Raw genomic sequence first — 26,160 nt, 5'->3', positions numbered from 1 at the left:
GTCAGTGCATTTACATAACTGGGAGAATCAGCTGCTTCATTAAAAGTGGCTAAATAGGCAGTTAGTGAGGTTTTTTTCCCCTCATTAAGGTCTAGTTGTGAAACAAGACAGCTGTAGAACAGAACACAGTCCATAAGGAAAGGGATTGATATTGTCACACATTCACTGTTAGGCTATATGTGTAAAGTCAGTCGTTGTTTTACCAATTTCTTTTAACAGTGTTTCTATCTGACAGATTAAAATACACTTTGCCTTTATAATCAGATTTCAACACTTCTTTCTGAATAAAGGCTTGTTTCCCCTGTGAAATTTTGAGAGTTTCACAAATATAGAAAGGAATGACTTGAGATTTAGAGGCTTCTTTTTTATTCTAGAGTAGTTTGAATACTTATTAAAGGATCCTAAAAGTCTCTGTAACTTACACATACTGTTTTCTCTTTGTTCTTTCAGAGACTAGGGGTGAGCTTTAACAAATTACCAACAGCTATATTTGGATCTGACATTTATTTGATTATACTGGATTTTTTTTCCCTTGAAGCAAATCAAGGTCATTCTTCTGATCTAATTTAGTTCTAAAGTGAAAAGAAAGCCTCCCAAATTCTTAAAGAAACAAATAGCCACTATTCCTGAGCACTTCAGCTCTTCTTGCTGTTTGGCAAATACATGTAAACCAGTTAATTCATGGAGAGTTATACCATATCACTGCATAGAGATGTTTAACCTGGCATATTAAGGCAAAACTGGGGCTGAAGCCTTGTGTCCGGCTGATAACGAGTATGTGCCTGCAGCCTAAAATATATGCACACACAAAAGTCACCAATCTATCCCATAGATAACAGATGTAATGCAGAAAATACAATGACAAAACTTAAGTTTGAAAAAAAAAACTTAAGTTTTGAGTGTTCAGAAGTTTTTTTTCTGGTCTGGGGCTTGAACTCAGGACCTGGACGCTGTCTCTGAGCCATTTGTGCTGTAGGCCAGCACTCTACCACTTGAGCCACAGCGCTACTTCCAACTTTTTCTGAGTAGTTTACTGAAGATAAAAGTCTCATTGACTTTTCTATCCAGGCTGGCTTTGAACCATGATCCTTACATCTCAGCCTCCTCAGTAGCTAGGATTACAGGCATTAGCTACCAGCCACCAGCTAGAAATCTTTAAATGTCTATATGTAAAAAAGTTAGAAGAATAAAAAGGAAGCCTGGAAAGATGTTTGATTTCATTACATGAGGTGGTTTATGTCTTTAATATATGAGGTCATATAAGACTGGGTATGTAGCCGGGCGCTGGTGGCTCACGCCTGTAATCCTAGCTACTCAGGAGGCTGAGATCTGAGGGTCGCGGTTCAAAGCCAGCCCGGGCAAGAGAGACCGTGAGACTCCTATCTCCAATAAACCATCAGAAAACCGGAAGTGGCGCTGTAGCTCAAGTGGTAGAGCGCTCGCCTTGAGCTGAAGAGCTGAGGGACAGCGCCCAGGCCCAGAGTTCAAGCCCCACGACCGACAAAAAAAAAAAAAAGACTGGGTATGTAGCTCAGAGGTAGAGTATTGCCAAGCATATGCAAGACCTTAGGTTAGATCACCAACACTGGAGGAAAAAAAGTCATATAAATATACTACTTAACCCAGTAGCTGAATGGGCTGAGGAAATTAACAAGAGAATTTGTAGGAGAGGAAAGAATATTGATTTGTTTGCAACAATGATTTAATATCTCTACCGGGAAAGTAAGGGTAAAGCAAGATACCACTTTGGGTTTTTTTTCTTCTCAAATCATTGAAAATGAAAAACCAACTGTTGAGAGGAAACAAGGTCTGTGGGCTCCTGTGTTTGGCTGGTAGCAGTGTAACCAGATGGAAGTCCTTTGTCAATATGTCTCAAGAAACTTAAAATGCTTTTTTTTCTTTTACATATTGATTTTACTTATGGAAAGATAGACTAAGAAAATAATTTTAATTTTGAACAAAAGGGTAAAGAATAAGATTTTGGTGTCTTAATATTTCCAAAATACTTGAAATCTCATAATAGGAGAACAGTAACTTGTTATATTCACTCTGAAATACTGAGGAGATATCAAAAGTTTTTATGTCTGGGAATGTGGCTTAGTGGTAGAGTGTTTACCTAGCATGCATGAAGCCCTGGATTCGATTCCTCCTCAGTACTACATAAGCAGAAAAAGATGGAAGTGGCCCCATGGCTCAAGTGGGAGAGTGCTAGCCTTGAGCAACAGAAGCTCAGGGACAATGCCAAGGCACTTAGTTCAAGCCCCAGGACTGGCAAAAAAAAAAAAAGAGGTTTTTATGAAGCTTCTATAATATTATGCAAATTTACTGTATAAATAGGGGGGGGGGGGAAATGTCCTTAGCTGAGTACTAGAGTTAAAGAGATGAGTAAAACTTGGCCTCAATCCTTAAGGATCTTTTTTTCTTTGGGGAAGGGGGTTGGTTGTGGGGCTTGAACTCTGGGCCTGGGTGCTGTCCCTCAGCTCTTCAGCTCAAGGCTAGCACTCGACCATTAGAGCCACAGCACCACTTTCTGGCTTTTTCTGCTTATGTGGCTCTGAGGAATTGAACCCAGGGCCTCATACATGCAAGGCAAGCACTCTTACCACTGAGCCACCTTCCCAACCCCTCCTTAAGGATCTTAAACAGAGTAAATCAAACCCATGAACAAGCAAGTAATAATGTGCTTAAAGTGCTCTGTAAGAAAATATGCAGGACACAGTGAAGGCCTGGTGGATGCTATTCTTAGTTCTATCTGTGTGGCATCAGAAAATGTAACTAGAATGGTGCTCAGTCTTGAATAATTCACCAGACCAATGGGAATGGCCAGATAGAGGGAGAGGACGGATAAGATATTCCAGATAGAACAAGCTGTATAAGCAAAGGCTTGTATTATTTGTATTGTCTACCATATATGTTTTTTTAATATATCATCAATGATTGTCTCCTTATAGAAAAACCCTACTTATGGTCGTCCAGTGATTTTTTTTTAGTACTCTAATAGGTTTATACATAATAATACACACAAAGAGACACACAATTAGCAATTCATAAAATTCCCAATTAGGCTTGTCATTATGGAATCCCAAAATAACCTCAAAAGGATTAGAAGAGACTCCACACATAGATATGGGGATGGGAGGATTTCCCATTCCCTTTCCTTTTCATCTAGATCTCCAAGTGCTGCCTGTTCGCATTGGTAACTAGATTTGCCTGAGCCCAAGAGATTTTAAAGGAGATATAGTACTGCCTCAGAGTAAAGGGTCAGGGCATACAAAAGAGAATAGAATTGTTCTAGGCCAAGTGGATAGCTGCTTTTTTACTGTATATGAGCCAGGTGCAGTAGCTCAAGTCTGTAATCCCAGTTATGTGGATAGCAAAAATAGGATTGTAGTTCCAGTCTAGCCTAGGCAAAATGTTAGCAAGACTGCATCTCAAATATCAAGCTAGATATGGTGCTTTGCATCTATAATCCTTGCTATGTGGAAGGCAAAGGTAAAAGAGTTTTAGATTGAGGATGGCCCAGGCAAAAACAAGACCGTATTTGAAAAATAACTAAAGCAAAAATTTCCAGTCGCATGGCTTGAGTGCTAGAGTACCTTCCTAGCAAGCATGATACCCTGAGTTCAAACCCTACTCCCACCAATTAAGTAAGTGAATAAATAAATAAAATCACTGAATGGGAGAACTGCAATGTCTGACTAAGGAATCATGAGATGGTGAGTTCTCTCACTGAGTGTTCAAGTACAACCTAATGATGTTACAGAAGGGACCTCAGCATGATCTGTTAAGATTCTGTAATTCTAAAGTACACTGAATAGATCAAGTCATCCAAAAGGAGGGGATTCATTCATGTGAAATTACCCAAGCCCAGTCGTTCTCAAAATTAGGCCCCAGTCCAGTAGCTTCACATTAGAAGTACAGAATCTTGAACCCCATAACAGACTTGCCTAAAAGAGAACTCCACATTCTAAAGTCAGAACTCAAGATTCTGTCTTGCTTTAGCAAGACCTCAAATCTCATGCTAAATTTAAGAGCATCACTACACTTGATCATCTTCACTTTATTTAACAAAGTGGATATTACTGATATGGTATAAGACAGTATCTCTGTCTCTCTCTTTCTTGTCAGTACTGGTCTTGTGCTTGCTAGGCTTTCTTGCTCAGCTCACACTCTACCAATGCCTTCAGTCTGGCGTTTTGCTGGTTATTTTGGAGATGAAATCTCAAGAACCTTACAGGTGTAAGCCACTTGTGCCTGGCTAACAACAACATTTTAAATATCTCTGTTCCTGAATATTCTCAGTCTTACACTTATCATAATGGATTCTAACATGTCTTTTCTATGACTAAAGTTCTTTTATTTTCTACAGGTGTGGGGAAATCTTCACTAGTTCACCTTCTGTGTCAAAATCAAGTACTAGGAAATCCCTCATGGACTGTGGGGTGCTCAGTGGATGTCAGAGTATGTGCCTCTTCTATTGCAATTTTTTATCATACTAAGGATAAGTCAAACTACATGATCAAATTACAGCATTATAGTCATGATTAACTAATTATACTAACTGGGACTCCATGGTCAAATTACTATATTGTACTCAAGATTAAGTAATAATGATGACTGGGACTTATTAGGCCCCCCTCCTATGTGCTGGGTACATATTTTACATATCTTTGTTGATTTAATCTTTTTTGAACTGTGATATATAAGTGCAGAAACTAAGTCAGAAAGAAAAATAAAGTAACATGATCAAGATCACTTAGCTCCTAAAAGCTAAGTCAGTACTTGGACAGTTTATGGATTCCACAGACTATATATTGGAGTTCAATTGACCTGTTTAAATAATTCTGTCTAAACCTGTGACACAAAGACTGCCAACTTTTGACTAGAAATATGTTCCTAAGCCAGGCTTCTGGAGTCTCATGTCTAGGTCGTCTGTCCCATGTCACATTTTGGAATCAAGTGCAGTTTCTACCGGATTGAGCATCTTCCCAAGTGTTACTGGTATTTGCAAATCCTAGCTATTTCTGGGCAAGTCTGTCATCTCTTGGCACACCTTTGATCTTCTGAGTAAGAATAAATAGAGAAGGAATGGAAGGTGGCTTGATTGACAGTTATTTTCTTTCTAGTTTTTGAAGCTGTTATTGCATAGGTTCTGACTTATATTGCTGTTGATTAAAAATCTTCTGCCTGATTATGTACTGTGATATATTTTTTTCCTCTCCAGCTGCTTTTAAAACATTTTTTGTTTTGTTTTGTTTTAACCTAGGACATCTTACAGTTATGCTAACCTGCATTTAGATACAGCATAGTTTTCATTCACCATCATATTCAGAAGTTGTGGTACTTCTCATGTCTCCATTTTTCAAAATGTTTAGCGATGATCTATCTCCCTCATTCCTTTCTTCTCTTCCTTTGGTCTTTCTTTTAGGTCTGCCTTTCATATCTTTCAATTGTATTCCAGTACATTCTATTCCTTACTTTTCCCTGCTGTGTTCTAGACAATATACTCAAGTCTGCTAGTTAACTAAGATACTTGACTAAGAGTAGAATGTGATTTTTAATATATCCACTCAGTTTTTCATTTCAAGTCACATTTTAATTCCTAGATATTCTATTGGTTCTTTTCCAAATGTCAAAAAATTTCAAAATTTGGGCTGGGAAGGTGGCTCAGTGGTAGAGTGCTTGCCTTGCATGCATGAGGCCCTGGGTTCGATTCCTCAGCACCACATAAGCAAAAAGAAAAAAGCCGGAAGTGGCGCTGTGGCTCAAGTGGTAGAGCAGCACTAGCCTTGAGCTGAAGAGCTGAGAGACAGCGCCCAGGCCCAGAGTTCAGGCCCCACGACCGGACCCCCAAAAAAAAAAAATCTCAAAATTTCAAAATTTCCTCCTCTTTTATTATGGATGCTCCTTTTTTATTTAAATTCTTTTTAACATATTTATTTTACAGTTTCTTTTGGATTGCACTATTCTTTATGGGGGTAAGGGCAGAAATTCTACTTGTCATATTTATTGTTCTACCTTAGAGAACTGTATCTTGTATGGTTTGTAAGTCCCTTCAAAATTTGTTTCTTCTCCCAGTGGAAGGCCTGTGTGCTGTGTTGTGAAAGTATCCCTGTACCTTTTAGTTCTGTTGTTCAAGGACTCTAGCAAAGTCAAGGGTCCTTGTAATTTCTTAGCTCAGTTTCCATGCCATCTAAATAATTTAAATTTCCCCAGCATCTTAATTGTAGCACAAGCTTGTGGTTTCCTTCTCTTGTGCATTTTTTATCTGCTCTCTACCACCCTACCTGAAGTCTCTGACAGAAGGGTTTCCTGCTACCCTAGTAGGTGTAATTTTGACCACGTGCACGCGCCTGTGTGTGTGTGTGTGTGTGTGTGTGTGTGTGTGTGTGTGTGTGTGGGTGTGGGTGTGGGTGTGTGGTGTGTGTGTGTTCCTGTAACTTGAATTCAAGGACACTGTCCTTGAGTTTTGTGCTCAAAGCCAGTGCTCTGCCACTTTGAGTCATTGAGTCACAATGCCATTTCAGGCTTTTTGGTGGTTAATCGGAGATATGAGTGTCATGAACTCTCCTGCACTGGCTGGCTTTGAATCACGATCCTCAGACCTCAACCTCCTAAGTAGATAGGGTTATAGGCATGAGCTACTGTTCCTGGCTTGTCTTTTTTTTAAACCTGTTCCAGGGCTTGAACTCAAACTCTCTCAGCTTTCTTGTACATAGCTGGTACTCTACCATTTGAATCACACTTGAGTTCAGCTTTTTGCCTGTTATTTTTGGAGGAGTAATGAGGAATTTTTTTAAGGAATTTTTTTTTAAATCAAGGTTGACTTCAAACTACAATCCTCCAGATTTCATCCTCCTGAGTAGCTGTGTCTTTTGCTGACTAGGAAGCTCATCAAAGGTCCAGATTTCAAGATGGGTACTGGAGATCAAACCCAAAGCCTTGTGCATGATGAGCAAGCATTGTACCACTAAACTACATCCCCAGCCAAGCTGTAGGATTTTTTATAGGTACATTTTATTAGCTTTAAGAAATTCCCTTCAAGGACTAAAGGTATAGCTCAGTGGTAGAGCCCCTGCCTAGCAATCTTAGGCTGAGTTCAAACCCCAGAACTGTTCCCCCCACTAAAAAAACAAAACACTTTCCTTCTTTTGAATAAGAGCTTGTGTAAGTGAGAGCTTTTATTACTATGTTTCATAACAGTCATAATTTTTCTGCTTTATTCTGTTATTGTGGTAGTTAAATAAATGTTAGTTAAATAAATCCAGGTTGATGCATTGTTATTTTTGTATATCACTAGACTGAGTTTGCTAATTTTTTTTCATGAGAATGGTTGATGTGTTACTTTCTCTTTTTCTAATCTCCTTGTGGGGTAATGCTATGGGGTTTGCTCTAGCCTTGTACAATGAGTTGGCAAGTAGTATGTATTCTCTTGAAGAGTTTATATGAGATTGGTGTTATTCCTTAAATATTTCAATTACAGGAGCAACTAGACCTATGGTTTTCTGGTAGAAAGTTTTTAAGTGACATTGAAAATTATTTCATCTTACATCAGTTTTGGTGATTTATGTTTATAAAAAGTTGTCCATTTCAAGTAAATTATCAGAAATTGTTTTCTGTCATATTGCCTTATTTAATAAGAATTGAACAATTAAATTATTACTACAAATGTTATACAGATTTCTTTTGTATTCTTCATTTCTGGCATGGGTAATTTGTGGGGATTTTTTTGTGATTTAAGGATCAAACCCAGGTCTTTTTTTTAAATATATAGTTTGTATTGTAAAGATACTGTACAGAAGGGTTACTGTTACATGAATAAGGTAATGAGTACATTTCCTATCAAGCATTGTTACCCCCTCCTTTGTTTTTCCCCTACCATCCCTTCCCTCTCAAACTCCTCCCTCCCCACCACAAGTTGTAAAATTCATTTTCAATATAGTGTTTTGTACATCTCATTGTTACAATGATTCAATCTGTATCCTTATTTCAGCATTTTATTTCCCTTCCCCTCTCCAAATTAGAAAAATGTATATATAAGATGCAGGGCACTGAATCAAATACAGTGACAACCGGGGATTATACTATGGGGGAAGAACATACAAAAGAAACAAACAAATCACATAGTACATTAAAAACAACAGTGACAAAAAAAACCTCTTGTGTCCCTACCTTGGGGTTCATTTTACTTCACATCATCTTAGATGGTCATGTATACATAGCTTTTGACCTTTTCTGCTTGTCCGGTAACATTATCCTAGACATAGACTAGTTATTGCAAATAAGGAAAACCATGGGACCTATGTTTCATTGGGTCTGGCTTACTTCACTTAATATAATTTTTTCCAAATCTTTCCATTTCCCAACAAATGGGGCGGTGTCATTTTTCCTGAGGGAAGCATAGAATTCTATTGTATATATACCACATTTTCTTGATCCATTCATCTACTGAGGGGCATCTGGGTTGGTTCCATATCTTAGCTATGATGAATAATGCTGCAATAAGCATAGTTGTGTTGGTAGCTTTAGCCTTGTTTTTGATTATTTGGGTAAATGCCCAAAAGTGGTATTGCTGGGTCATAGGGGAGCTCTATGTGGAGTCTTTTGAGGAACCTCCATACTGCTTTCCAAAGTGGTTGAACAAATTTACATCTCCACCAGCAGAAGGGTTCCCATCTGGCCACATCCCCTCCAGCATCTGTTGTTATTAGATTTCTTGATTATAGCCATTCTGACTGGGGTGAGGTGGAATCTCAATGTTGTTTTGTTTTCCATTTCTTTTATGGCTAGAGAAGTTGAGCATTTCTTCATGTATCTATTGGCCATTCTTATTTCCTCTTCAGAGAAGTTTCTTTAAGTCTTTAGCTCACTTATTGATCGGGTGGTTGTTTCTTTGAGGATTTGTTGTGGGGGAAGTTAATTTTTTGAGTTCTAATTATATTTTAGAAATGAAACCCTTGTCTGTTGTATGGCTAGTGAAGCTCTTCTCCCAATCCATGGGCTTTCAATTGATCTTGCTAGCCATGTCCTTTACCATGCAGAAACTGCAGTTTCATACAATCCCATTTGTCCAACATTTCTTGATTTATTGTTTCTGGGTCTTTATTAAGAAAATTTCAGCCTGTGCCAAGGAGCCCTGGAGTTTCTCCTACTCCTTCTGTAATGTTTTCAGAGTGTCTGCTTTGACTTTGAGGTCTTTGATCCATTTGGAGTTGATTCTGGTAGAGAGTGATATATAAGGATCTAGCTTTCATTTTCTACAGGTGAATAACCAATTTTGTCAGCACCATTTACTGAAGAGGCTGTCTTTCTTCCATTCTACTTTTTTAGCTCCCTTAGTGAAGATTAGATGGCTATAGGTCTGTGTTCATTTCTGTGTCTTCAGTCTTATTCCATTGGTCCTCAAGTCTGTTCTTGTGCCAGTACCATGCTATTTTTGATTACTATGGCTTTGTAGTAGTTTGAAATTTGGTATTGATATTCCTCCAGCACCCTTCTTTCTGCTAAGGATTGTTTTTGCTATTCAGAATCTTTTATTCCATATGAATTTATGGATTGCTTCTTCTATTTCATTGAAGAATGAGGTTGGGATATTGGTAGGTATTGCATTGAATTTAGATAGCCTTTGGAAGTATTACCATTTTCATGATGTTAATCCTCCCAATCCAGGATCATGGGAGGTTTTTTCCACGTCCTTAGTTCTGCTTTAATTTCCTTTTTCAGGTTTTTAAAGTTTTCATCATAGAGGTCCTTCACTTCTTTATTTAACTCCTAAGTATTTTATTTTTTGTGGGGCTATTACAAAAAGAGTTGCTTTCCTGATTTCAGCCGTGCTCTTGTTATTGGCATACAGAAAAGCCATTGATTTTTGAGGGTTAATTTTATACTTTGCTACTTTGCCAAAGTTTCAGATCAGCTCAAGTAACTTGGAAGTAGAGTCCATGGAGTTCTTTAAATACAAGACCATATCATCTGCAAAAAGGGAGAGTTTTACTTCAGCTTTCCCTATTTGGCTCCCCCTTATGTTTGCATCTATCTTATTGCTCTAACTAGGCATTCTAATACTAACTTGAAGAGAAGTGGAGAGAGTGGACATCTTTGTCTCATTCCTGAATTTAGAGGAAATAGCTTTAGCTTTTCATTATTAAGTATAAGGCTGGTGTAAAACCCAAGTCTTCATACATGCTAGATACATGGTCACTAAACTACATCCAAGCCCTTGGCTTTCTTGATCAGTCTTGTCAGAGGTTTATCAAAGACCAGTTTCTGGCTTTGTTGACTCTGCACATTATATGTTCATTTTGAATTTTCACTCATTTCTCCTCTTTCAAATATCCTCTCTTTGGGTTTAATTTGTTACCTTTTTTTTTTTAACATCTTGAAGTGAGTAGTTGCTTCATTGATTTGTTTCAAGGCTTACTTTCAGAGAGCTGAGGCCCTAAGCTTTCTATCTCATTACAGCATTAGTTGTTCCCTGAAATTTTGTTCATTGTCATTCAGTTCAAAACACTGTCTAATTTCCATTGTGATTTCTTCAGTAACTCATTTGTCATTTGCTCCTTAGTTTCTAAACATTTGACAATGTTGATTATCTTTTAATCACTGATTTCCAGCTTAGTTTCACTGTGCTTAGGGAGTAGACATTATATGATTTCCTCCCTCAATATTAGTTGAGAGCCTGTGGCCAGTGGCTCACACCTATTATTCTATCTACTCAGGAGGTAGAGAATGGGAGGATAACATGCTCAAGCCATATGGGTGCGGTAACACGTTTGTCATCTTGCTGTGTTAGTATTTATAAACAGGAGAGGAAAATCAAGGCTCTTATCTGAAAAATTACCAGAGCCCAAAGAACTGGAAGTATGGCTCATATGGTAGACATCATACCTAGTAAGTTCTCAGGCCTGAGTTCAAACAGCAGTAGTAATATCCTGTTTTATAGCCAGTTTAGGGAAATATTTTATGTCCATTTAAAAAGTGCTCAAAATGTATCAATTAAGTCAACCTTGTTAAACATTTTGTTCAATTCTTCTCTATCTGTACTGAGGTAGAGATAGAGAAAAAGGTTTTGTTTTGTTCTCTGTTGTATGCTGATGTCTACCTGTGTCATTAGTTACTATGGAATGAATGTTATCTTTTACTATAGGTATAAATTTATCTTTTTTCATTTTCTGTTTTTCATTTATGCATTTTGAGGTTATATTGTTAGGTATATGCTAATTTAAAATTGTTTAAATTTCTTGAAGGATTTAGTATTTTATCATTGAAATCTATACCTCTATATACCCCAGTAGTACCTTCTACCTTGATGCTTATTTTCTGTGATATTGAAATCGTTAAACTAACCTAGTTTTAATTTGTGTTTATATGGTGTCTTATTTCCATCCTTTTCACTTTTATATTTCCTTGCCCTTGTGTCTCTTGAAGTAGAATATATAGGAAAATATTTTGATGACAAGGCCAATAGTTTCAGTTTTTTAATTTTGTCCGTGGACCATGCCCCCGGATATTCGGATTCAGAATTATGCATGTTACCCAAGAATCTACATTTAAGAAGCATGTTGAATGATGTTAGTAAAAGCAAGTCATACTTGGAGGAATGTTTGGTGAGATAAGGAATCAGTTTTCCAGGTAGATATAGAAGTGGTCAGTGACAGATCCTAAAGCAGAGATACAAGACTAAGGTCACATGCTCATGGGAAGCTACTATATTAGGGATGAAATGGGAATATAGCTATGGTCCAGAACCTCTAAAGAACAGAAGTTTCTTTTTTATAAGGTTAGAAAAGCAATGTGCTGGAAGTTCATTTAGGAAGTATGCAAGGCATTCCCTATTTCTTCACACCAAAACAATTGGAGAATTGAAGACTGAATAGCATCTTCTGGATATAAGAAAACATGTCTTCATGGTAAGGGCAGATATTAGTTAATACAGTGAGAAGGAGGAGGAGATGTAGTATAATTTTGTAACCATGTAGTAAGCTTCCAAGAAAAAATAGAAATATTTGGAGGAAGGAAACAGCTGAGGGTTGAATGATAGTAGAGTAAGCAGTAAACAGTTTGGGGACAAGAATATGAAATCACTTTAAGGATTCATCATGTATGATAAATGGAGTTAACATATATGGAAGATGTCTTGAGTATAACTGGTAGCAAACTTTCCCTAAAAGAATCAGCAGTCTCCGGTATTCAAGAATGAAAACTTGATTGTTTCTGCAGTTAATGCTTTTGTGTTGTAAGTCTCAGAGAAAAGGCCATTGTGAAATGAGTTCATTCTCAAGAGACTGACCAAGTTTTAGAATTAAAGCAATAATTCCCTATATAGATAGCAAAGTTTCAGTTCTCTTGCAGTTAGCTTATGCTATATAACTATATCTAACTCTTACACTATATGATATATAATATACATTATAATATATATGACATCTAATATATAAGTATATAATCACATATACACACTATAGTGTATTGTGTGTGTGATTATACATTTTTTTTGACTCAGTACATAGTTCTGGGAGCTCTGGATAGCATAAAATTGCTCAAGAGAAAACTCAAATAAAAGCTACAGTAGACAAAGACAATGTCATGTAATAAAGTGACTGCATTTCCTGGAGTGAGATGGTACTGTTTGACTTCATTTAAGCCAGTTTGACCAGGATTGCATTGTAAAAGAATGTTTTGATTATTGTTAATTGTTTATATCTGTCTTCCATCTTTCAGAAGACTACTTTTCTTGAGTGATAACCAAAAAAAGGTGTTTTTAAACTGTTATTTTGTCAGGCACTGGTGGCTTATACCTATAATCCTAGCTAGTCAGGAGGCTGAGATTTTAGGATTGTGGTTCAAAGCCAACCCTGGGCAAGGAAGTCCGTGAGACTCAAATGGAACTGTGGCTCAAAGTGTACAGCATTGGCTGTGAGTGCAAAAGCTCAGGGATTGCACCCAGGCTCTGAGTTCAAGCCTCAGGACTGGTATGCACACACACACACACACACACACACACACACACACACACACACACAATTAAGGTAAGTTGTCATAGATACGTAAATTATTTTGAGTATTGTTATAATAAAATGAAGTTTTCCACTCTAGAAAAAATGATTTGAGCTTATAAGGCTTTACTTAACTACCTTGGAAGAACACTGTCTTCTGTAACAGTTTCTGTATTACAATTACAGCTTCTGTGTTACTGCAACCTGTGAGAAGGGATCTTCAGGATTATCATAGACCAAGAATACCCACGCCTCAGAACTCTTAGCTTATTTTAGATCTGTTAAGAGCCAACTGAAAATACAGATTATAAAGGTGCTATTGTAATTGTTCAACTTCAAGTACTAAAGCTAATGAGTTTAAAGCATTTCCTCAGAATTACTGGAATTTTGGATTCAGTATTCTCTGCAGAGGAATTTATAACTGAATTGAAGGTAATAGGAAGAATTATTTTGTGGTAGTCTTCATCCATTCCCATCTTATATCAAGTCTAATGAACTATATAAATGCATTGCTACTCATAATTATGAAAAGACTTTCAGAACTTAATCTTTGCACAGATTATAAATAAGGAAATTGATTTGTCATTTCCAGCTTACTTGAATCAGTTTAACTCTAATTTACATGCTTTACACAATCAATATTTATTGATTTCCTCTTTGGACAGCATAACAATGCGAGAGCACTAGAGAAAAATAAAAAGGCACAGTTTTTGTCTTCACTGAAAATATAAGGTGGCTTTAATAGGTGGGACAAGGTTCCTTATAAACTTTAAATGACAATAATAATGATAACCAACATTTTAGTGCTTTTTTTTGGCTAGGCACCCATCTATGTACTAGTTCATTTAATAGTTCTATAACAACCTGAGAGGTAGATACTATTGGTGACCCTATTTGGTGCATGAAGCAGTTGAGGCACAGAGATGTTATATGGCTTGTTCAAAGTCAGGTTGCTAGGAAGTGATAAAGTCTGGATTCAAACCTGACCATTACTGTGCACTGCCTCTTAACTCCTGAACAGTATAAAGAAATATTCTGACAAGTGCCAGTTGCTTATGACTGTAATTGTAACTACTGTAGTTTGAGACCAGCCTAGGCAAAAACTTTGCAAGACCCTATCTTAGTCAATAGCTGGGATGAGGGACATGTCTGTCATCACAACTGCACAAGAGACTAAGATCCAGAGGATCTTGGTTCCAGGTTTTAGACAGGGAAAAAATGTTCATGGGTCTCCGTTTCAACAGAAAAGAAGCTGGGTGTGGTGGCACATAACTGTTATCTTAGCTACAGTGGGAAACATATATAAAAGGATTGTATTTCAGTCCCACCAGATCAAAAAGTGAATAACTGGAACCAAAGGAACTAGAGACATACGTCAAGCAGTAGAATGCTTATCTAGAAAACTCAAAGCCCTAAATTCAAAGGCATCAACAAAAGAGGGACAAAGAGATAGAGAGAGGAAGAGAGAGAAAAAGGGTTGAGAAAGAAATTAGCATTCTGATACTGTTTAATACAGTAACTAATAGCCTATGTGACAATTGAAATTGAAAGCAACTAAAGTGAAAATTTTAATTCCTCGTTTGAATGAGCCACATTTCAATGGCTCAGTGGTCACCAGTTGCTTGTTGTTATTGTATTGGGAACTTCCATCATTGTAGAAAGTTCTATAGAACAGCACTGGTAGATAGGTGTTATGATAGTTTTTTAATGAAAGTGAGACATATGTAGAAAATGTAAGATTCTTCTAGTTGTTACTGATTGCGTGGGTAGCCTGGGTAACTGGCTAGATGAACTTATTCCCCATAAAAAAGGTTACAAACTAGCTACTGGCTTCTCATGCCTGAAATCCTAGCTACACAGGAGGTTGAGGTCACAATTTCCCAGCTCAATTATATGGCAGGCAGGAGCGGGGTGTGTTTGTGTGTGTGTGTGTGTGTGTGTGTGTGTGTGTGTGTGTGTTGTGTTGTTTTATGGTGCTTGGGATTGATTCCAGGACCTTGCACATATTAGACAAATGCTGTGTCACTGAGCTATACCTCTGTACAGATCTTTTTAAAAATACAGATTTTGAACCTCTTCCCAGAAGCTTGGGGGATAGCCCAGGAATCCATTAAAAAATAAAAGTTACTGTTGATTCTAATTTAGTTTATTCTCAGAACTCTCCTTAAGAAGAACTGGAATTTGGTCTAAGGGTATAGTTCAGTGGTAGAACACTTAACCAAACATGGATGAGGCTCTAGGTGCAAACTCCAGTGCTGCACAAAAACAAAAACAAATTACAAAATCACTGGAATTTGATAAACTAATAAACTGAATCTAACCAGACTTTGGAGGATGATATATCCTTAATTTATTAATTTATTTAACAAACATGCCCAAGCATTTAATGTGTAGTAGGTATTATGCTAGCTTCTAGGAATATAAAGATGAGTAATATACATGAACCCTGTTCTCAGGCTCAGAATCTATTAGACAAGGTATGGAGAGATAAATAAGATGTGTGGTCAGTGTAATCATATCAATGAACAGGATATTTTGTAAGCAAATAGGAGGACCTTCCTGCCCTGGTTGGGTGACAGAAAGAAGAAAGGATCAAGAAAGCTTCAAGGTTGTGGCTGAGCTTTATCGTAAGAGATAACCTGCTCCTTATAGCATTGAGTATTCCTTGCACTCATTGCATTGCTTAAGAATCTTGGTAAATGCAGCAGTGGTACTCACTAGGCTGTATGTTGAAAATTAACTATACAACTTGTGGGTAGGAATGGGAGAAAGAAAGGGAAGGGGTGACATTTTCCAAAAAGAAATGTACTCATTACCTGATTATGTAACTGTAATCCCTCTGTATATCACCTTTATAATAACAATAAAAACTCTTTTCAAAAGAATCTTGTTAAACTATATTATACATTTATCTTCTTTTTTAAACAAACCTTTTTATTTTAATGATTTGGTGTGGCCACAAGTTATCAGTTATTTAGACCATATAGCAAAGTAGGGATATTTTCTAGGGCAGTGTACAGTATTAATTTCAATTATCCAATATGTTCTCCAATTGCTGTGACTTTTGTTATTCTCATTTTTCTATCTCCCTGTCTTTGTTGTGAGCCTGATCCTTATGTTCTTAATAGGTCTCTTTGAAAGTGAGGCTCAAAGAATTAAGAAATTAACCTGAGCTTCCTAATTCCAGAATAGTTCTATTCTATAAAATCAGCAATCATTAAGCAAAGAGTTGTGGCAGAATCATTTGGTGAACTGCATGCTTATGACTACCCCCAAAGAACCTGATTCAATAAGACTAGCCTCTATAATTCTAAAAAAAAAATAAGTTAAAATTTTTATGTATATATTTTATGCATGTGAGGTGAAAATGTCATAGTGAAACTCCTTGTGTATAACTGATATATGCTAATAAAATACACACAGACACATGTACACACACATATAGAAGCCCTGATGGATAGCCCTGAACCATCATACTTCAAACTGTTACTATCCCTCAAAATTGTTTCTGAATAAATAGTTGAATAGTTAAATAGGCAATAAAAGCCTATTTTATAACCAGGCAAAGGAGAAAGATTTTGAATTGTACTATGCCTAGTGAAAAATATCAGAAGGTTTTACGTGGAAGAGTGAGATGATCTCACTTGGATTTTGAAATGATCACTGTAAGCTGAGTGCCTGTGGTTCACACTTGTAATTCTAGCTAATTTGGGAGGCTGAGATTGGGAGAATCACTGTTTGGGGCCAGCCTGGGCACATACATGAGACTCCCTTCTCAACTAATAGGCTGGTCACTGTGGCACATGCCTGACAACCTAGCTGTTACAGGAAGCTGAAATCTGGCAGATAAGGATTCCAAGATGGATGGATGGATAGATAGGTAGATAGATAGATAGATAGATAGATAGATAGATAGATAGATAGATAGATAGATAGATAGATAGATAGATAATCTTTGAATCCCTCCACCATAGTAGCTTAAACACTGCCATGAATCCCTAATTCATGTGTAATGTAAATGATCCCTCTAACTGCTATGTGGAAAACAAAATGGAGATGCCTCTGTAAGGGTACTAGTAAAGGTACCATACATTAATTTAAGCGAAGAGATATATAGGAGTTTTGATGTGGATGATAATAGTGGAGGTGGTAAGAAATGTTTTGAAGGTCAGAGCAACAAATTTTCTGACAAATCAAATGTACAGTATGAAAGTTGTCAAGGATCACTCTTAAAGATGGTAGCTCAAATAACTGAGAGGACAGAATTGCCATTTACTGGGAGAGAAACCTGTGAGAGAAATAAGCTTGAGAAGAATATCAGGATATTACTTTTGGATATGTTAAATAGGAAATGCCTATTAGACATCCTAATTATAGTCCAGTGGATATGGGAGTCCAAGTTTCCAGGGTAGAGATAAGCTTGAAATTTATCACCATAAAGATGACACTTAAAATTCTAAGAGCAGATGAAATTGTCAAGAAGCAAGTACTGATAGAGAAGATACAACAATAAAGAATTAAACCCTGGGATATTTGAATAATCAGAAGCCAGAGAGATAAAGAGAAAGGACTAGCCAATGAGATAGAAAGAAACCCAAGTGTAGTATCTAGAAGCTAAGGGAAAGAAAGTATTGCAAGGCACAAAGTAGTGACTGGTTGTGTCAAATGGTGGCATAAAATGAAAACAGCTACTTCACCATTGGAATTAGCAAGGTGTAAGTAAATGGTGATCCTGGTGAGGAGGAATAGCTCAATGGCATAATTGGGACAAAGGTTTCATAGAAATGGGTTCAAAAGAGAATGTGAAGGAAAAGAATGAGAGCTGTAAATAGGCAACTTTTTTCTTTCCTTTTTTTTTTTTTTTTTTTTTTTTGCCAATCCTGGGTCTTGAACTAGGTACCTGGGCTCTGTCCCTGAGCCTCTCTGTGCTGGAGGCTAATGCTCTACCACTTGAGCCACAGCACCACTTCCGGTTTTTTCTGTTTATGTGGTGCAGAGGAATTGAACCCAGGGCTTCATGCATGCTAGTCAGGCATGCTACCACTGAACCACATTCCAGCCTAGGCAACTTTTTGAAAGCTTTCCCATGAAAAGGAATAGGAAGTGGTATGGAAGCTAGATGAGTATTGTAGCCTATTTGTATGCTAGTGAGAATTACCCAGCAGAGAAGAAAATTGTGGTGCTAGACATGTTCAGTTTAAAAAGTATTAGATCAGCTTGGCAGCAGTAGCTCATGCCTATTCAGGAGGCTGAGATCTGAGGATTGCAGTTCCAAGGCAGCCCAGGCAGGAAAGTCCAGGAGACTCCTATCTCCAATTAACTACCAAAATGTCGGAGAATGATGCTGTGGCTCAAAGTGGTAGAGCATTAGTCTTTAGCACAAAAGCTCAGGGTCAGTGCCAGGCCCTGAGTTCTAGCCCCAGGATTGGCACACACAAAGAAATATTAGGTCAGTTTTAGGAGCATTTTACCACATTTGGGATATTATTAAGAGAGGAACATTTCTGTGTCACCATCTCTAAAGAAAGAATGGTGTATATTTCAGAGTTATTACCAAATATAGCAATCAGGCTCTTTTCAGCTCCACAATCAGTGAGCAGCTTTGTTCCCATGAAGCATTTATTGCCAGTTTTAGTAATAGTTTAGTGGTTTTCTTTCATAATCTAGATGGTTTATCAAACAGTACATGAAGACCTCATAATCCTAGGTTAATGAAGGACTGCGTCATGAGTCAGTCTAAGTCTATAGTCAGAAAGAACCAAACACAGAATCAAATGAGCTTGATTAGAGATTGTGGAGACTAGCTTTGAGAGAAAGATAGGACAGCATTGCTACCATGGACAACTGGACAGCTAGAGATTAGTCCAAAGGAAGCAAGTCTCTTATCTTGTTCTTACCCTGTGGTTGAAATAGATGGAACAGATCACCTAGGTCCATCTCAGATCGTCCTTCACTGTTCTGACAAGTCATGAGGAAACATTGTTAAGATCCAAAGAATGTCTGGACTCTGTCTTCACTTTAGGAACTTCCTGTGGGGTTAACATAGAATTTGATGTGTACAGGTGGCAGAAGTTTAGCTGTTGAGAACCAGGTGGCAATTCTGGTAACTTAAAAAATTCCAAAATTCCATGTTGTATTTAAAATGTTGCAACCTTTATTTTTTAAACCATTATAGCTCTCAGTTTTTTCCTAGACCAAATGTACCTTGAATGTTTCAATCTTATGTAGTTTGATCATATTTGTATGTTTATATATGTAATAAAAACTCAAGTATCCACCAAAAAAAAGAAGGAAGGGCTACATTTTTTCTTAGGAGTGTTCTATCATGTTTTACAGTCTATTAGAGTTCCTGTTTCTCAATAGTCTAATGACACAGTGAATGTTATATATTCACTCTATATTTTATATATACACAAGGCATTTAATATCTAAGGTGTATTGTAATTGCCATTATGTTATTTTTAATTATCATATTAAAACATTGGATTTAGAGCTGGGAATGTGGCTCAGTGGTAGAGCGCTTGCCTTGCATGCATAAGGCCCTGGGTTCGATTCCTCAGCACCACATAAGCAAAAAGAAAAAAAGCCAGAAGTGGCGCTGTGGCTCAAGTGGTAGAGCGCTAGCCTTGAGCTCAAGAGCTGAGGGACAGCGCCCAGGCCCAGAGTTCAGGCCACACGACCGGACCCAAAAATAAACAAACAAACAAACAAATAAAACATTGGATTTACACTAATATATATGTACTTGCATCTTTTCTTTCATTAGTGTACATTACTAATACAGAACATGGGTTTCATGTTACATTTGCTCATTTACTGATTGGACTACTGGCTCTCTGAAGTGTTTCTTCTTTAGTTCTTTTTTAATGTATTCTGAACATCAATCCTTTGTCTAATGAACTTGTGCAGATGATTTGTTTCCCTCCTTTTGGAGGCTGCCTCTTTACTCTGATAATTATGAAAATTATGCTTTGTGTGGATACATCATAATGATAAATACTTATGATTATAGTCATTGGTAGGCTCCTTTTAATTATCAAAACTGGAAACAATCAGCAAGCTAACATGAGAGAGTGATGGGATGAATTGTATTATCTCAAAAAAGAAGGATGATGCTGCTATAAACAAATCTGAAGTGTCAGCATGAATTGCTGTGTGTGTATGTATTTGGCAGTTTATATTGTGAAGCAAATAAAAGAACTTAAAATTAAAAAGAGGGAAGGGGAAGAATTGATGAGACTACATCATTTACTAAGAACATGGGGATGGGATTTCATACATGGAAGAATTTAGCCCTAAGGGATATGGACAGCCTTGAGGTAAGAGGTAGAAGGAAATCAGATTATATGAGCACACAAGCAGGGAGGTAGAGATGTGGAAAGCAGATTGCAGGGGTTCTTTTCTTATTCATTCTGTCCTAGGAAACAGTTGTTAGCTGTTACTGAGTTTGAAAGAAATTTAAAAATATGAAACAATTATCAGGAAAAAGGAAAGAACTACCAAGTTGATAGAAAGGTGGTTCCAATGGGACACTACACTTAAATTTTAAATGAATTTCACTTGTCTCTGTTTTTCTGAACTCCACAATCAAGTAGCCAGATAGTAGACAGAACAGAGGAAGAAGTTGCTGTGATTTAGGATTGGAATTTTGTTAGGTAAATGTAATGTGAAAGAGGCACAAGAACATAAGCATGGATCCTGGAACTTGTTCTTAGTTACAAACTGAAGCTTTGGAAATAGGAGCTATAAAAGATGTTAGCATCAGTTAGCGATAGTCTTTTTAAGATGGAAGATTACTAGAGTTGGAGTATTTGAAAGGAGATGATATGAAAGATATAAAGATATGAAAGGAGATGACGATCAGAGAGACAAGAAAGAAGTTGATATGAAATTCCCAATGCTTTAAACTGAATGAGGGTGCTTACCAATTGGTTTAGTGAATCTAATAATGATTTTAATTGATCTGTTAGGTTCACGACTACAAAGAAGGAACCCCAGAAGAGAAGACTTTCTACATAGAACTGTGGGATGTTGGAGGCTCTGTGGGTAGTGCCAGCAGTGTGAAAAGCACAAGAGCAGTATTCTACAATTCTGTAAATGGTAAAACATTTTAAATTTCTTCCATGTTTTAACAGTATAGGAGTACAAATCTTCTAATATGAAATGCTATAATATGCCAGACTCATCTCAAATTTGAGAAAGATCTAATATACTCATGACTCTTGATTTTAATCTGCATGTCCCATTCAGTTTATGCTTATATATTCCAGCCAAGTAATTCAGAACAGTAAACATCTACTTAGTCTTTATTATTGTTTCAAACTAATATTTAGAAATAAAATCATCTTTTAGGTACGTGACAGAAAACAAAGAACTTCCAGAGCACTGTCTGTCTTCTTTAATATCATTTTAAAAATGCATAATAGTCTGTGTTGGTTTTGCTGGTAAGACTGAGGTAAAATTCCTGATTTCTAATGGTAAATATAGCCCTGTTTTTTTTTAAATATTTGTGTTATCTTTGAGTAGTTGTATAAAGGAGTTGCTATTCACCAAAGCAGTTTATGAATACCGTGCAACTTGATCAGTGTCATCCCTTTTAACATTCTTACTCATGCCCCCAACCTACCCCTTCCCTCACTTTTCTTAATTTTTAGGTTACGTATTTAATTTTTTTGCTGTTAACAAAGCCATTTATGTTACAGTGCATCTTAATCTGCGTCATTACTTCAACATTTTCATTCCCCTTCTGCATTCTCCTCACTTCCCCCTTTCATTCTTCTACCCTTCTCCTTTTGGCCCCAAGTACTAAAGAATTGCAAGTACTAAAGAATTGTACTATTTGTACTCTCCATTGAGTCTGTTACACTTCAGTTAATTTATTTGTAATCCTTTGCTTACCACCCGGTGTGTTTACTTATAGATTTATAGGCACATTCTAGCTACCACAAATGAGGGGAACAATGCAACCTCTTTATTTGGGTCTGACTTACTTCACTTAATTACCAAATTTTTTTTTAACCCACAAGATTTCTATGTTCGTTTTTTGTTTTGTTTTGTTTTTGTCAGCCGTGGGGCTTGAACTCTGGGCCTGAGCACTGTCCCTCAGCTCTTCAGCTGAAGGCTAGCACTCTGCCACTTGAGCTACAGTGCCACTTCCAGTTTTCTGGTAGTTTATTGGAGATTAGAGTCTCACGGGCTTTTCCTGCCCAGGCTGGCTTTGAACCACGATACTCAGATCTCAGCCTCCTGAGTAGCTAGGATTACAGGCGTGAGCCATTGGTGCCTGGCAAGATTTCTATGTTCTTTTACTATAGCTCTAGAGTATTTCTTCTAGTAGAAGCTCTCGAGATTCCTTATGTAGGACGCTAAGAAAGAGAACATAAGGATCTTTTCATTCAAAAGCTCAGTCTTTATCTTAGCAGTAATTTCTCTTAGCATTGTACCTTCTTTGCAGGCATAATCTCCTCAGTAAACTCATATTTTGAAATGTCTTTGCTTTTCTCCATTAAAATAGACTATGTTCTTATCAGCTGTCATTCTCTTTTCAACTAGGTCTCACGTTGGCTCTTCAAGTACTATCCTACAAAATAAGAACTCTCAGACTAAAAGAAAAAGAATTAGAAAAAGGATGCTCAGATGCTCTTAAAACCTCTAAAGCCTTTAGAGAGATAAAATAAACTTTCTTGTCCATCAGCTAGCCAGCGTAGATCTTTTGTAATTCTTTCACTTTCCCAACCAACAGTCCCACCTACAATTTTGTAGCATTAATACCTGAAAATAAAGGAGAGTGAAATTATCTCCTGTTTCTTTTACCCTAAAATGAGGTTTTACTTTGCTTCCCCCAGTCTTCTACCATCAAAATATCTGAGTACAAGCAATAGAAGTGTACCTCAAGTACAACAGTGCCCTGGGTTTCATCCTCAGTCAAAACACAAACAACAAACAAACAAAAACCTCTTAATCCACATTCTGGCTACCCTGATTACCATGTGACTTAGAACAAGTTATTCAGCATCTCTGAGTCTCATGTCCTCTGTGTAGGTAACAATAATTCTTACCACATAGCACTCCTCTGAAAATTAAACTAGATACCACAAGTTAAGCACAATACTATCCCATAAGTACTAAATAAATATTAGCTATATTCTTTAGTTGCAGTCCTTTATTCATATATATGAATATATTATAGGTATATATATGTATATATATATATATATATATATATATATATAAAATTCATATGTGTGTGCTTTTGATGTGCCTGTAAGAATCCTTCACTGAGAAGTTATAGAATGAGTACAGTTAGATATGAGGGCAAATATCAGGTCTCTATTCCAGATACCAAGAGAGACAAAGTTAATCTATAATCAACTATATCTTATATAAATATACCAGTTATACCCATGTCTGTAAAAACTAGAGATACTGATTCTACCTCTTCTGCCTTCTTCTTCAAATTGATGTATCCCATATGTGAAGATGGATGAATCATAGATTCCAGGTCCTCTTCTCTAGTAGACTCAGGGTAATATGGGAAGGTATTGGGAGTTTGATAACCTATCTAGGCCACGAATGATATTCTAAATCCCACTATATATAATTGTAATAATCTGCTTTGCCTTTCTGACAAGAATGGGGAATATCCAGCCTACTAGCTATATAGGGCCTGTAAAAGTATTTGGTACCTGACAGGACAGACACCTAAGCTTCTTTCTTAGTGGCTGCTCACAGCTATCTGCTTATATTTATAATTTTGTATGGCCCACGAATATTGTTATAAATATCCAATGGTCCATGGCAGAAAAAATATTCCCTACCTTTTAGATTCTAGGATCTTTTTTAATATATTTTTTATTGTAAAAATACTGTACAGAGGGGTTGCAGTTACATGAGCAAGATAATGAGATTCTAGGATCTTAACTCATCTGTTTAATTGTATTTGATACATTTTGTTATGCTTCTTAATCTCTCAAAATGTCCATATTTTGGATTCATACTTTTTGGTAATCTCTTTCATTTATCCTTAAATGGCGTATATCCTTTGTATGTTTAACTAAATCTTTTATATGTAACAAGCTTATATGGTTAACCATTTAGTTCAAAGAACTAAAAAGTGAAACTCTTAAATCAATGAGGTCTAAGTAATACATGGGACAATTTTTTTTGTTTGTTTGTCGGTCATAGGGCCTGAACTCTGGGCCTAGGGACTGTCCCTCAGCTCTTCAGCTCAAGGCTAGCGCTCTACCGCTTGAGTCATAGCGCCACTTCCAGCATTTTCTGGTTATGTGGTGCTGAGGAATAGAACCCAGGGCCTCAAGCATGCAAGGCAAGCACTCTACCACTGACATACCTTCCCAGCCCCCTGGGACAATGTTTGTCTGTTAAAGAATAGCAGTTATACAAATTTAATGAAGATTATTTTAATAAATCTGTGTTAACATTGTTTGGGGTGTATATAAGCAATATATCCATATATATATATTTTATTTGTTTATTTTTTTGTTGGTCGTGGGGCCTGAACTCAGTCTGGGCACTGTCCCTTAACTCTTCAGTTCAAGGCTAGAGCTCTACCACTTGAGCCACAGTGCCACTTCCAGCTTTTTCTGCTTATGTGGTACTGTGGAATCAAACCCAGGGCCTCATGCATGCAAGACAAGCACTCCACTGAGCTACCTTCCCAGCCCAGCAATATATTTTTATACTGTTATCTGTAGCAGTACTTATACAGAAACAATGCAACTTGTTAAATGAATATAATTTCTTATACTTAAGCACTGTTTTCATTTTGTTGTTTGTCTCCTGCATGCTAGGCCACTGCTATACTATTTGAGCCACACTGACAGCCCCCCCCCCTTTTTTTTCAGATAGTTTCCCTAACTGATGATCTCTTGTCTCTATTTCTCCAGTAGCTAGGTTTGCAGGACTGTGTCACTACAGATAGATGAAGTAGCTCAGCAAGTAGGACCAAACATAAGAGGAAGCACTAGGGAAGTTTGAGTGACAAATAAGGAAAGACATTCCAAATATTTAATCACATTTTAAAGGCCCTTATAAAATGTTTTAAAGCTTAAATAATTGACGTACTTTTGTAGTTAATTATTTGTCACTGCTTATCGAGGAAATTTTAAATTCTGTTTTGTTATTCACATTGGAATACTAGATTCATGCTTATGCTTATAAGATCAAGATTCTCTTTGCCAGTTGTGAAATAAAGAGATGTTGTTATAATACTGACATTATTATCTCTTTTAGGTATTATTTTAGTGCATGACTTAACAAATAAAAAGTCATCTCAGAACTTGAGTCGTTGGTCAGTGGAGGCTCTCAATAGGGACATGGTGCCAACTGGAGTCTTGGTGACAAATGGGTAAGCTCAGAATTACTTTACAGTTAGTTTGAAATGCTGGAGCAGTTAAGGAACGTACTTCACAAAATAGCACTTTGTAAGATATTTGATTTGCAACTATTTTCTCCCAGTTTGTAAATTATCCTTTTATTCTCAGATAATGTCTTTCACAAAACAGTAGTTTTTCTCTGGATGTTTTGGAATATCATGTCTAAGGATTCTTTACCAAATAATACTATATCATATTCCATATTTCTTCTATAAAGTTTTATAGCCTTGGGTTTATATTTAGCTCTGTGATCTTCTTTTAATTAGCTTTATATGAAATAGGAAGTTTTAGTTTTAGTTCAACTTTAACATTTGAATGTTCAATTGTTACAACACCATTCATTGAAAAGATTACCTACCCTTTCTTCATTGAATTACATTTGTTCCTTTACCAAAAGTCAATTAATTGGCTATATTGTATGGATCTACTTGTGGACTCTAATTCTGTTCCACTGATATATGTGTCTACTTCACCAACCGGCAATCTTGATTATAGTCACATGGTAGTAAATCTTCAAATTAACCATCATATTCCTTACAATTTATTCTTTTTTGTAATTTTTTAGATATTCTAGTTCATTTGTCTCTCCACATAAATTTAGGAATCCTTTAGTTTATATTGTCAAAATTTTTACATTTGCATTTTACATTTACATTTTTGCATTTGCATTAAACCTATAGATCAGATTGGAGAGAATTGACATTTTTATTCTGTTGCATCTTCCAGTTCAGGAATAAAATATCTCTCCATTTTTTTAGATCTCCTCAATT

At 36.7% G+C, this 26,160-nt stretch overlaps 1 protein-coding gene and 1 long non-coding RNA gene across 2 annotated transcripts in view; both read left to right on the top strand.

Annotated features, from left to right (window-relative positions):
* Positions 1–26,160, top strand: part of Rabl3 (RAB, member of RAS oncogene family like 3) — a 43,518-nt gene that overhangs the window by 3,470 nt on the left and 13,888 nt on the right. The window contains exons 2-4 of the mRNA XM_042669842.1: positions 4,370–4,461; positions 20,966–21,095; positions 25,248–25,362. Coding sequence (XP_042525776.1) covers positions 4,370–4,461; positions 20,966–21,095; positions 25,248–25,362 — 337 coding nt within the window. The remainder of the gene's footprint in view (positions 1–4,369; positions 4,462–20,965; positions 21,096–25,247; positions 25,363–26,160) is intronic.
* On the top strand, positions 16,040–18,954 carry LOC122099268. Its single transcript, XR_006145895.1, has 3 exons — positions 16,040–16,052; positions 17,479–17,481; positions 18,731–18,954. It is a non-coding gene; the product is annotated as an uncharacterized LOC122099268 (long non-coding RNA).

The sequence above is a fragment of the Dipodomys spectabilis genome, unplaced genomic scaffold (genome assembly GCF_019054845.1).
Source record: "Dipodomys spectabilis isolate Male_0828 unplaced genomic scaffold, ASM1905484v1 ptg000017l, whole genome shotgun sequence".
NCBI lineage: Eukaryota > Metazoa > Chordata > Mammalia > Rodentia > Heteromyidae > Dipodomys > Dipodomys spectabilis.
Note: the sequence above shows the minus strand (reverse complement) of the source record. Positions and strands in the feature narration are given on the sequence as shown.